The sequence below is a fragment of the Panulirus ornatus genome, chromosome 11 (assembly GCF_036320965.1).
Source record: "Panulirus ornatus isolate Po-2019 chromosome 11, ASM3632096v1, whole genome shotgun sequence".
NCBI lineage: Eukaryota > Metazoa > Arthropoda > Malacostraca > Decapoda > Palinuridae > Panulirus > Panulirus ornatus.
The window spans coordinates 58,865,121-58,879,113 of NC_092234.1; the positions used below are offsets into that span (position 1 = coordinate 58,865,121).

Below are 13,993 nucleotides of genomic sequence, written 5' to 3' on the forward strand. Positions count from 1 at the left end.
ATGTCATATCATTAACACCTTAACTTCTCTAGATGGATATTTATGTAAGCTGAGCAACTCCTCTGGAAGGTTATATACACATCAAATTTTGTTCCATAATTCCAAGACCACCCACTGAGTGTGAGTGGTTACCAAGGTGAGTATTAATCTCATCATATAGTCTGACATTCTCCAGCCATGCCAATGGCAACACAATTTTGTGAGGTTTCTAGGAAGGAAATTAAGTGGCTTTTTGCTTGACTTTGCCAACCAGGCAGATGATTCTGAACTACTTGGTGATGATTATCTGTTTTCATATTATTTGTAGAGTGAATTTATGGGCAGACACATTTCTGGATTTGGTAATTAACTAAGATGAGGCAGGAGAAGGTATTTTTTTAGGGAAAGTGGAGGCAGTGTTGTCAGCACCCACGTGACTTTGACAGCTCTGTTTTTGACTTGTGTTGCTGGTAATTTTACTGAAATTTTATGGTATAGTTTCTATGAAAAATCATAATGAATAACATTGATTATAATGTGTTTATTATATGAGACAGAACATAATGATTGATGATCAATTTTTTTATGATATATGCGCTGAGGCGACCCTCTTGATATGGCTTTATTTTGCATGTTTTAGCACCTTGTACTGGAACATTTATAAAACTTATACACATTATCAGATTGAAAGAAGAGAACAGAAATATACTTCTGATGTGATTTTTTTCAACGTTTTATGAAAATCTTAAAGACTATAAAGTAAGATAAATTTTTTGAACTGTTTGAAATCTTTTGGATTAACAGGATTGCAGAGGAAGCCTTAGTGAGGAGTTAAGGGATAAAATAATAAAATAGCATTTTCTGAATTTTCTTTCCAAACGTACTTTCTTCCAGAGCTCATTACTATATGTTACTTGGTTTAGGTATGCAATGTTATAGTTTTCCTCATAGTTTTTCTCACCTGCAGTAATTTTGATAGAATATTTTGTATTAGCATCTCTTTGCTCTTTACCTGGCAGAATTCTTTTTGTTTAAAGGGCACTAAAGCAGCTGCTGTGTAGCATGAACAAGGAATAAAAGAAGTGTAGTTTGTGTACATGATTCCATTAGAACATAGTGTATCACAGTTGTATCATATGGGCTATGGCCCATATTCATAAATATGATTGAGTTGAGGATTCAATTGATTTCTTTAATGTCAGAATTTCTAAAATGTCATATTTATCTATCCATATCTCTGATGCCTGTTCCATTCTGGAGCTCCCTCAAAGGGATGGTCATGGCAATAGACCAGTGAACTCTAGTGCCACCTCTTAAACTTTAGTGCTTCACCCTTAACAGGCCCTGGCAGAAGGCAAGTCTAGTGCAGTGTACTGTCATTGATACATTTTCTTTACTGTATTGACTACAATTATCAACTTTGGCTATGCTAGATAGTTACATACTTATTGATTTCAACATTTATTCCTTGTCGTACATTCTTATGATGTGCTAAAGAAGACAATTCATTTTCCTTTAATGAGAAGCTTGGCATTGTTAATTTGGAAATGTTTGAGTTATAATTTGGCTCTACTATTCTCTTGCAGTTATTCAGGTGACCATCAGTCAAATATTATCTTTATTTGGACTTTGAAGTCTTTACATTGGAAAATCTGCCTTCTCATGGAAGCAGAGCTAAAGGAAGAATTAGTCTCTAATAGATTTTCAAAAATAAAGGATATTTTCAAAATCCACCAGTTTCCAAAGTACTGTGTGTTCTGCTATGCTATTTAAGTTGGTTTGCCAACTGATTGTATCTTCTTCAGCTCAGTAACTTTCATTTTGAAAGTAAGACCTATATGAGATAGTCTCGCAAATGTTTGTGTTCACTTCATTATTTATGAATACTGTTGCCAGAAGAACAGTGTTAAAGTTCAAATTGTTTCTGAAGATTATACAAAATCTTGTCAATATTATGATCAGTGTACACCATGCATGGACATAACATTCCAAATCCTTTAAGTCCAATCTTTTCTGAAGGCTTGGAAGATTCTGGAAGAGCCCTTTTGTTGCCCAAGACATTTGCAATTTTAGTTTACATATGCCTTTATTTACTGAACTCATCTTCTATTGAAAAGTTTTCATTTGTTTTTGCCACTCAGGATTTAACTTATTCAGTTTTTGTATGAGATCATTCAAAATTCCTAAATCAGCCAACACCCTGAGGATCATTGGGTTCTTCTTAGGATTCATTTTTTCTTGTAAAATGTTTATGATGTCTGAATGATTACCTGTAGGAGTCTTTGGAGAACATTTCCTTTGTTTAGCCAATGTACTTCTATGTGCAAGGGCACCATTCTTAGCATCCACTTCATCATAAAAGCACCTTGAATAATCTGTGTTGAAGATGTGTGGCAAGAATAAAATTTAGGTTTTTCAGAGCCACCTTCATTACGTGTTTATAGTTGATAACTTTCAAACACATTGCTTTTTGTTATATGATACAGTGATAACTAAGGTTCTGGAAAAGAGGGATCACTCTTGCATTCTCCAATAACAGGAACATGACTATGTATCATTAAAGGAGCAACATCCATCATCACTGATTTGAAGGGGCACATATAATTTGTCCATAAAATTCCTAAAAGCTTGATCATGAATCTCCTCCGTGTGTTTTTCCTTTCAAAGGTATAAGTGCCATAAAAATCTTCCTTCAGACTGTTATTAACAAAAGACTCACTTGAACTGTGTCTACAACATTGATCAATTCATCTGTTTGTAAAATGAAGTATGTGTACTTTTGTAAATCAACTTTCATTTGATCATACACAATTAATAGCATCTTGACACCCCTATGAGTGACTGTGTTTCCTGATAGTAGTATGGATTTTCATCTAGATTTGAGTTCAGTTTCATTTTAAATTCCTTGAATTAGGATTCTGCAGCAACAATTATATGCTTTTTCATTATTTCATCTTCCTATTTGTTTTTTATGGACTTTCATAACACTTATTGATGCCACAGTTCTTGTTTTGGAAATCATATTTTGAAGGTGTTTTGTTGAGCAATCATCTTTCTTTCTAATTGCCTCAACTTAGCTTTAAAAAAGCACTGTCAGCAGAGTATTTAGTGTCATAGTTTTTATGAACTGTAATCAAATGACACTCTACATCACTCTTCTTGCTGATTGCAACAGTAACATGAATTATATACATGCACTTATCTCTTAAGCTATTAAGAAAAATAGCTTTCTCCTATATCATGGAAAATGCATATGTGATGTTGTTTCTTTGATTCTTACTTCCTTTTGTCTGTAGAGATTTTGTTGCACTGCCACAAGAACAGATGTAATATATGGGTTCTTGAAGCACAGTACTATGAGAGCAACTAGTGTTCTTAAAACATAGTGTTTGAGAGTAATTAGGGTTCTGGTCATCATCCCTGAAAGATTTTTGGGAATCCTTTTTAGTTGCCATTGATATATCCAAAACTTTTGGCAGGGTGTGGCATTAGGGTCTGATCTCTAAGTTCCCCTCTTTTGTCTTCCCACCCTTACTTTGCTTCCTTATATCTAGCTTCCTTTCTGGCCAGTGTATCTTTTTCATGGTTGTTGATGGATCAGCCTCTCCCCCTTTCTCCATCAGTAGTGGTATCCCTCAAGATTCTGTCTTGTCTCTTGCACTTTTCCTCTTTTTATCGACAATTTTCTTTCTTCCACAAATAACTAAATTCACTTATACAGTGAAAGCTCAACACTGCATTCCTCCGTGTCCTTCAATTCTGCTCCTTTTACTTGATCTGCATCTTATCTTGACACAACTTCCTCAATAAACTCAAAATTGAACAGTGGGGTAGACAAAATCTGGTTAAGTTAAATGTCTCCAAGACTCAGTTTCTGCCAATCTCTCTATCAAAAGTTCCTCATAGCTTTCCTCTCTCCTTCAACAGTTCTGTAATTCCACCTCTTAAACTCTATGAACAAACTTAGCATTACTGTAATAAGACTGAAAGTCTTGGAAACCCCACTGTGGAAATAGCAAAGTCTGCTTCTAGAAAAAAAAAAAAAAAACAGGAATCCTATTTAGGCTTGAAATTTCTTATCTTCCAAACAGTTGCTCCTATAAACAAAGGATTGATCCATCCTTGTACAGAGTACTGCTCTCACATCTGGGTTGTACTTCTGTATCCTTAAGAGTTGAGTTGAAAGCAGTCCAACTTATTAATTCTCCAAGGCTAACTTCAAAACTTTACCCACTTGCTGTACACCACAATGTAGGTTCACTTTCCCCCCTTCTCTAGGTACTACTTTGGTTTTTGTTTCTGAGAGCTGGCTGCTTGGAATACTCAACATTCTGCTGTATCACATGATTACTCTGTGGCTGTTAGCAACTCAAGAGTGGGCCATTTTGACATTTGTTTCTTTTCCTACAGCTCAAAGCTTTTGGAACTTTCCACCCTCTCATGTCTTTACAAATAACTATGATGTGTATTTTAAGAGACAGGTTTGTTGCTTCCTCCAGTATTTGTAGTTACTGTACCTTGTCTTTTCTTTTTCCCATATATTAAATTGTCTGTATTTTGATTAAGGTCTGGCCTTGATGTGGACATTTATCCTTGACTGAAGTCTTTAACTTGGAATAAAAAGTGGGTAGAATGTTAGTATGTAAGTGATTTAGAAAGGCTTGTGCTACTAAATGAACATGTGTACCAACCTGTCAACTGACATTGAATTGTGTATGCAGGATTGTTGGTGGCAGCAACAGTGGACCTGGCTCATGGCCCTGGCATGCAGCACTCTACAAGGAAGGGGAGTACCAGTGTGGTGCAACCCTCATTAACCACCGATGGCTTGTCTCTGCTGGTCATTGCTTCTACAGGTTAGATAGTATATATAAAATTAGTTTGATGGTTTTACTATTGATTATTAGCACTAACTTAGATTTGTAAAGTAGATGAAAAAGGGTATATATTCTTATATGAAAAAAGTGAGCAGTTGGCTTGTAGTCCTGGATGAGGAGCTCATGAGAGGATTTTTTGGGGTTGTAAGATGCCTGGGCCTTGGGGAAGGGTCCCCAAATATATTTTTCACACATTTGATGCCCCAAAAGTCCTCTTCTTAGAAACAGAAAAATTGTGTAGTTGTGTAAAGATGGTAAGCTCACAGAAAGAAAGAATTTTCATAAATGGAAGTTTTATCTTGAGTGAAAGTACCTAATACTCATGTTTTTCTTGCAGTGGCTAGCACCTTGGTTTGATTTATGTTTTCCATTATTGTCAAAGCCCAGCAAATTTGACACCTACATACTGAATATTAATTGATACTATTTATGTATTTAACAAAATTCATACAATAGTCTTACTTGGATATTATCATTATGAAAGAGAAGTCGTAAATTAAAGTCAATCTCCTAATTATGATAATGATGTAAGCATCATTATCACTTTTATTGTAATTGCTTTTGACTTAAGAATTTTTAACATTGTTGATATCTATGATGATATCCATACATAGGTTACAGTTAAGGATGCAGAAATAATAATTGTTAATTTTTTCTTTGATATATGTTTGCTGTTTCTCACATGAGCAAGGTAGCATCAGGAACAGATGAATGAGCATTGTATTATTATTATCATTATTATCATAATTATTATTATGAGAGTTGGGGTGAGAGAGTATCATTAAATTTTAGGGAGAATAAAAAGATGTTCTGGAAGGAGGTAAATAAAGTGCGTAAGACAAGGGAGCAAATGGGAACTTCAGTGAAGGGTGCTAATGGGGGGGTGATAACAAGTAGTGGTGATGTGAGAAGGAGATGGAGTGAGTATTTTGAAGGTTTGTTGAATGTGTTTGATGATAGAGTGGCAGATATAGGGTGTTTTGGTCGAGGTGGTGTGCAAAGTGAGAGGGGTAGGGAAAATGATTTGGTAAACAGAGAAGAGGTAGTAAAAGCTTTGCGGAAGATGAAAGCCGGCAAGGCAGCAGGTTTGGATGGTATTGCAGTGGAATCTATTAAAAAAGGGGGTGACTGTATTGTTGACTGGTTGGTAAGGTTATTTGATGTATGTATGACTCATAGTGAGGTGCCTGAGGATCGGCGGAATGCGTGCATAGTGCCATTGTACAAAGGCAAAGGGGATAAGAGTGAGTGCTCAAATTACAGAGGTATAAATTTGTTGAGTATTCCTGGTAAATTATATGGGAGGGTATTGATTGAGAGGGTGAAGGCATGTACAGAGCATCAGATTGGGGAAGAGCAGTGTGGTTTCAGAAGTGGTAGAGGATGTGTGGATCAGGTGTTTGCTTTGAAGAATGTATGTGAGAAATACTTAGAAAAGCAAATGGATTTGTATGTAGCATTTATGGATCTGGAGAAGGCATATGATAGAGTTGATAGAGATGCTCTGTGGAAGGTATTAAGAATATATGGTGTGGGAGGCAAGTTAGAAGCAGTGAAAAGTTTTTATCGAGGATGTAAGGCATGTGTACGTGTAGGAAGAGAGGAAAGTGATTGGTTCTCAGTGAATGTAGGTTTGCGGCAGGGGTGTGTGATGTCTCCATGGTTGCTTAATTTGTTTATGGATGGGGTTGTTAGAGAGGTGAATGCAAGAGTTTTGGAAAGAGGGGCAAGTATGAAGTCTGTTGTGGATGAGAGAGCTTGGGAAGTGAGTCAGTTGTTGTTCGCTGATGATACAGCACTGGTGGCTGATTCATGTGAGAAACTGCAGAAGGTGGTGACTGGCTGTCAGTGGATTGAATCAGGGCATGTGAAGCGTCTGGGGTAAACCATGGAAAGTTGTGTGGGGCCTGGATGTGGAAAGGGAGCTGTGGTTTCGGGCATTATTGCATGACAGCTAGAGACTGAGTGTGAACGAATGGGGCCTTTGTTGTCTTTTCCTAGCGTTACCTCACACACATGAGGGGGAAGGGGGATGGTATTTCATGTGTGGCGAGGTGGCGATGGGAATGAATAAAGGCAGACAGTGTGAATTGTGTGCATGGGTATATATGTATGTGTCTGTGTGTGTATATGTGTACATTGAGATGTATAGGTATGTATATTTGCGTATGTGGACGTATATGTATATACATGTGTATGGGGGTGGGTTGGGCCATTTCTTTCGTCTGTTTCCTTGCGCTACCTCGCAAACGCGGGAGACAGCGACAAAGCAAAATAAATAAATAAATGAAAATAAATATTATTATTATTATTACTATTTTATTAGTACTTGACAAAGAGGATATATGTGTCAGAGGTAGAGGGAACAAGGAGAAGCAGGAAACCAAATTGGAGGTGGAAGGATGGAATGAAAAAGATTTTGAGCAATTGGGTCCCGAACATACTGGAGAGTGAGAGGCATGCAAGGAATTGAGTGAATTGGAACGATGTGGTATACTGGGGTTGATATGCTGGTAGTGAACTGAACCAGGGCATGTGAAACATTTGGAGTAAACCATGGAAAGGTTGGTGGGGCCTGGATGTGGATAGGAAGCTGGGGTTTTGGTGCATTACATGTGACAGCTAGAGACTGAGTGTGAGCAAATGTGGCCTTTTTTGTCTTTTTTCCTAGTGCTACCTCACTGAAGCAGGGGGCAGCCATGCTATTTCCTGTGGGGCGGGATATCACCAGGAATGGATGAAGGTAAACAAGTATGAATATACATTTGCGTATGTATGTATATGTGTATGTGTTGATCTGTATATGTATGTGTATGTATATGTACATACATAAGTTGATTTGTATGTGTGCAGGTGTTTATATATTTTTTTTTTTTTTTTTTTTTTGCTGCTGTCTCCCGCGTTTGCGAGGTAGCGCAAGGAAACAGACGAAAGAAATGGCCCAACCCACCCCCATACACATGTATATACATACGTCCACACACGCAAATATACATACCTACACAGCTTTCCATGGTTTACCCCAGACGCTTCACATGCCCCGATTCAATCCACTGACAGCACATCAACCCCGGTATACCACATCGCTCCAATTCACTCTATTCCTTGCCCTCCTTTCACCCTCCTGCATGTTCAGGCCCCGATCACACAAAATCTTTTTCACTCTATATATATATATATATAGAGAGAGAGAGAGAGAGAGAGAGAGAGAGAGAGATGTTTATGGATGGGGTTGTTAGGGAGGTGAATGAAAGAGTTTTGGAAAGAGGGGCAAGTATGAAGTCTGTTGTGGATGAGAGAGCTTGGGAAGTGAGTCAGTTGTTGTTCGCTGATGATACAGCGCTGGTGGCTGATTCATGTGAGAAACTGCAGAAGCTGGTGACTGAGTTTGGTAAAGTGTGTGAAAGAAGAAAGTTAAGAGTAAATGTGAATAAGAGCAAGGTTATTAGGTACAGTAGGGTTGAGGGTCAAGTCAACTGGGAGGTAAGTTTGAATGGAGAAAAACTGGAGGAAGTAAAGTGTTTTAGATATCTGGGAGTGAATCTGGCAGCGGATGGAACCATAGAAGCGGAAGTGAATCATAGGGTGGGGGAGGGGGCGAAAATCCTGGGAGCCTTGAAGAATGTGTGGAAGTCGAGAACATTATCTCTGAAAGCAAAAATGGGTATCTTTGAAGGAATAGTGGTTCCAATAATGTTGTATGGTTGCGAGGCGTGGGCTATGGATAGAGTTGTGCGCAGGAGGGTGGATGTGCTGGAAATGAGATGTTTGAGGACAATGTGTGGTGTGAGGTGGTTTGATCGAGTAAGTAATGTAAGGGTAAGAGAGATGTGTGGAAATAAAAAGAGCGTGGTTGAGAGAGCAGAAGAGGGTGTTTTGAAATGGTTTGGGCACATGGAGAGAATGAGTGAGGAAAGATGACCAAGAGGATATATGTGTCGGAGGTGGAGGGAACGAGGAGAAGTGGGAGACCACATTGGAGGTGGAAAGATGGAGTGAAAAAGATTTTGTGTGATCGGGGCCTGAACATGCAGGAGGGTGAAAGGAGGGCAAGGAATAGAGTGAATTGGATTGATGTGGTATACCGGGGTTGACGTGCTATCAGTGGATTGAATCAGGGCATGTGAAGTGTCTGGGGTAAACCATGGAAAGTTGTGTGGGGCCTGGATGTGGAAAGGGAGCTGTGGTTTCGGGCATTATTGCATGACAGCTAGAGACTGAGTGTGAATGAATGGGGCCTTTGTTGTCTTTTCCTAGTGCTACCTCACACACATGAGGGGGGAGGGGGATGGTATTCCATGTGTGGCGAGGTGGCGATGGGAATGAATAAAGGCTGACAGTGTGAATTGTGTGCATGGGTATATATGTATGTGTCTGTGTGTATATATATATGTGTACATTGAGATGTATAGGTATGTATATTTGCGTGTGTGGACGTGTATGTATATACATTGTGTTTGGGGGTGGATTGGGCCATTTCTTTTGTCTGTTTCCTTGCGCTACCTCGCAAACGCGGGAGACAGCGACAAAGCAAAATAAATAAATAGATAAACATATGGAAAGAGGGGCAAGTATGAAGTCTGTTGTGGATGAGAGAGCTTGGGAAGTGAGTCAGTTGTTGTTCGCTGATGATACAGCGCTGGTGGCTGATTCATGTGAAAAACTGCAGAAGCTGGTGACTGAGTTTGGTAAAGTGTGTGAAAGAAGAAAGTTAAGAATAAATGTGAATAAGAGCAGGGTTATTAGGTACAGTAGGGTTGAGGGTCAAGTCAATTGGGAGGTAAGTTTGAATGGAGAAAAACTGGAGGAAGTAAAGTGTTTTAGATATCTGGGAGTGGATCTGGCAGCAGATGGAACCATGGTAGCAGAAGTGGATCATAGGGTGGGGGAGGGGGCGAAAATCCTGGGAGCCTTGAAGAATGTGTGGAAGTCGAGAACATTATCTCTGAAAGCAAAAATGGGTATGTTTGAAGGAATAGTGGTTCCAACAATGTTGTATGGTTGCGAGGCGTGGGCTATGGATAGAGTTGTGCGCAGGAGGGTGGATGTGCTGGAAATGAGATGTTTGAGGACAATGTGTGGTGTGAGGTGGTTTGATCGAGTAAGTAACATAAGGGTAAGAGAGATGTGTGGAAATAAAAAGAGCATGGTTGAGAGAGCAGAAGAGGGTGTTTTGAAATGGTTTGGGCACATGGAGTGAATGAGCGAGGAGAGATTGACCAAGAGGATATATGTGTCGGAGGTGGAGGGAACGAGGAGAAGTGGGAGACCACATTGGAGGTGGAAAGATGGAGTGAAAAAGATTTTGTGTGATCGGGGCCTGAACATGCAGGAGGGTGAAAGGAGGGCAAGGAATAGAGTGAATTGGATCGATGTGGTATACCGGGGTTGAAGTGCTGTCAGTGGATTGAATCAGGGCTTGTGAAGCGTCTGGGGTAAACCATGGAAAGCTGTGTAGGTATGTATATTTGTGTGTGTAGACGTGTATGTATATACATGTGTATGGGGGTGGGTTGGGCCATTTCTTTCGTCTGTTTCCTTGCGCTACCTCGCAAACGCGGGAGACAGCGACAAAGCGACGAGGTATAAAAAAAAAATATATATATATATATATATATATATATATATATATATATATATATATATATATATATATATATATATATATTGGTAAAGTGTGTGAAAGAAGAAAGTTAAGAGTAAATGTGAATAAGAGCAAGGTTATTAGGTACAGTAGGGTTGAGGATCAAGTCAATTGGGAGGTAAGTTTGAATGGAGAAAAACTGGAGGAAGTAAAGTGTTTTAGATATCTGGGAGTGGATCTGGCAGCGGATGGAACCATGGAAGCGGAAGTGGATCATAGGGTGGGGGAGGGGGCGAAAATCCTGGGAGCCTTGAAGAATGTGTGGAAGTCGAGAACATTATCTCGGAAAGCAAAAATGGGTATGTTTGGAGGAATAGTGGTTCCATCAATGTTGTATGGTTGTGAGGCGTGGGCTATGGATAGAGTTGTGCGCAGGAGGGTGGATGTGCTGGAAATGAGATGTTTGAGGACAATGTGTGGTATGAGGTGGTTTGATCAAGTAAGTAATGTAAGGGTAAGAGAGATGTGTGGAAATAAAAAGAGCGTGGTTGAGAGAGCAGAAGAGGGTGTTTTGAAATGGTTTGGGCACATGGAGAGAATGAGTAAGGAAAGATTGACCAAGAGGATATATGTGTCGGAGGTGGAGGGAACAAGGAGAAGTGGGAGACCAAATTGAAGGTAGAAAGATGGAGTGAAAAAGATTTTGAGTGATCGGGGCCTGAACATGCAGGAGGGTGAAAGGCGGGCAAGGAATAGAGTGAATTGGATTGATGTGGTATACCGGGGTTGACGTGCTGTCAGTGGATTGAATCAGGGCATGTGAAGCGTCTGGGGTAAACCATGGAAAGCTGTGTGGGGCCTGGATGTGGAAAGGGAGCTGTGGTTTTGGGCATTATTGCATGACAGCTAGAGACAGAGTGTGAACGAATGAGGCCTTTGTTGTCTTTTCCTAGCACTACCCCGCACACATGAGGGGGGAGGGGGATGGTATTCCATGTGTGGTGAGGTGGCGATGGGAATGAATAAAGGCAGATAGTGTGAATTGTGTGCATGGGTATATATGTATGTGTCTGTGTGTGTATATATATGTGTACATTGAGATGTACAGGTATGTATATTTACGTGTGTGTATATACATGTGTATGGGGGTGGGTTGGGCCATTTCTTACGTCTGTTTCCTTGCGCCACCTCGCAAACGCGGGAGACAGCGACAAAGCAAAATGAATTTAAAAATAAATATATATATATATATATATATATATATATATATATATATATGTCAGTGGATTGAATCAAGGCATGTGAAGCGTCTGGGGTAAACCATGGAAGGCTGTGTAGGTATGTATATTTGCGTGTGTGGACGTATGTACATGTGTATGGGGGGGGGGGTTGGGCCATTTCTTTCGTCTGTTTCCTTGCGCTACCTCGCAAACGCGGGAGACAGCGACAAAGTATGAAAAAAAAAAAAAAAAATATATATATATATATATATATATATATATATATATATATATATATATATATATATATATATGTATATGTGTGTGTGCATATGAGTGGATTGGCCATTTTTGTCTTTTTTCACACTACCTTGCTGATGCAGGAAACTGCAATCAAGTATGATAAATATAAATAATAGATAAAGTTTCATTATTATTGTTAGTAGTAGTAGTAAGTAGTGGTATAGTATTATGATAAAGTCCTTCAGAATGTAGACCCTTGCCTCAAATGTATTCCTTGACACAATGTTATCTTCTCATAACAGTGCCACAAATAACTACTGGGTAGCACGACTGGGAGCTTTGCGACGTGGCACTAAGTTTCCTTCTCCATATGAACAGCTCAGACACATCACACATATTTTCATTCATCCAGAGTAAGTATACATGAATATTAGGTATATTTAATTGAAATTATGTTAATGATTAGTGCCTTTGTTAGCTTGGCTAACAAGGCCAATTTGATTTGCTTGATGCCAGATTTTTGCTCCTTTTCTGCAAACTAATTCAGACATGATTCCAGGCCATATGGAAGACAGCAGGAGACAGCGACTTAGTATGATGAATAAAAAAATAGATATACATATCACACAAATCACCTGTTCTTACAGTAGTGATAGGTAGCTTTACACTCATATGGCCCATCTCTTAAAGTTTCTCTACTGTCACCCAACTTTTTTGAATTCCTAGTATATCATGTACATGTTTGTAATTACCACTTTATACTGTATGGGGAGAGAGTTTACAGTCATAGGGCTCCTTCTCTTGATCATTCTCTTTTATCACACAACATTTTAAACTTATCCATGCTGTTTGCATTTACTATTTCCTCATTTAGTATACTCCATTCATCTAACACTTTTATACTTTAGGATTACCTCTGTACATGTTTTTTAAAAACTTTCTTAAATTCTCATGTGATCTAGTTGTTCTATCCAATCATCTTGAGATGAATTGTTCTCTGTATATATTCCTGGTAAATTATATGGGAGGGTATTGATTGAGAGGGTGAAGGCATGTACAGAGCATCAGATTGGGGAAGAGCAGTGTGGTTTCAGAAGTGGTAGAGGATGTGTGGATCAGGTGTTTGCTTTGAAGAATGTATGTGAGAAATACTTAGAAAAGCAAATGGATTTGTATGTAGCATTTATGGATCTGGAGAAGGCATATGATAGAGTTGATAGAGATGCTCTGTGGAAGGTATTAAGAATATATGGTGTGGGAGGAAAGTTGTTAGAAGCACTGAAAAGTTTTTATCGAGGATGTAAGGCATGTGTACGTGTAGGAAGAGAGGAAAGTGATTGGTTCTCAGTGAATGTAGGTTTGCAGCAGGGGTGTGTGATGTCACCATGGTTGTTTAATTTGTTTATGGATGGTGTTGTTAGGGAGGTAAATGCAAGAGTTTTGGAAAGAGGGGCAAGTATGAAGTCTGTTGGGGATGAGAGAGCTTGGGAAGTGAGTCAGTTGTTGTTCGCTGATGATACAGCGCTGGCGGCTGATTCATGTGAGAAACTGCAGAAGCTGGTGACTGAGTTTGGTAAAGTGTGTGGAAGAAGAAAGTTAAGAGTAAATGTGAATAAGAGCAAGGTTATTAGGTACAGTAGGGTTGAGGGTCAAGTCAATTGGGAGGTGAGTTTGAATGGAGAAAAACTGGAGGAAGTGAAGTGTTTTAGATATCTGGGAGTGGATCTGGCAGCGGATGGAACCATGGAAGCGGAAGTGGATCATAGGGTGGGGGAGGGGGCGAAAATTCTGGGGGCCTTGAAGAATGTGTGGAAGTCAAGAACATTATCTCGGAAAGCAAAAATGGGTATGTTTGAAGGAATAGTGGTTCCAACAATGTTGTATGGTTGCGAGGCGTGGGCTATGGATAGAGTTGTGCGCAGGAGGATGGATGTGCTGGAAATGAGATGTTTGAGGACAATGTGTGGTGTGAGGTGGTTTGATCGAGTGAGTAACGTAAGGGTAAGAGAGATGTGTGGAAATAAAAAGAGCGTGGTTGAGAGAGCAGAAGAGGGTGTTTTGAAGTGGTTTGGGCACATGGAGAGAATGAG

At 39.4% G+C, this 13,993-nt stretch overlaps 1 protein-coding gene across 2 annotated transcripts in view; it reads left to right on the plus strand.

Moving 5' to 3' along the window:
- The window catches only part of LOC139751577 (uncharacterized), a 192,275-nt gene that overhangs the window by 147,152 nt on the left and 31,130 nt on the right, over positions 1-13,993 (plus strand). For both annotated transcript variants that reach the window (XM_071667159.1, XM_071667160.1), the window contains exons 14-15: positions 4,701-4,835; positions 12,206-12,316. In XM_071667159.1, coding sequence (XP_071523260.1) covers positions 4,701-4,835; positions 12,206-12,316 — 246 coding nt within the window. The remainder of the gene's footprint in view (positions 1-4,700; positions 4,836-12,205; positions 12,317-13,993) is intronic.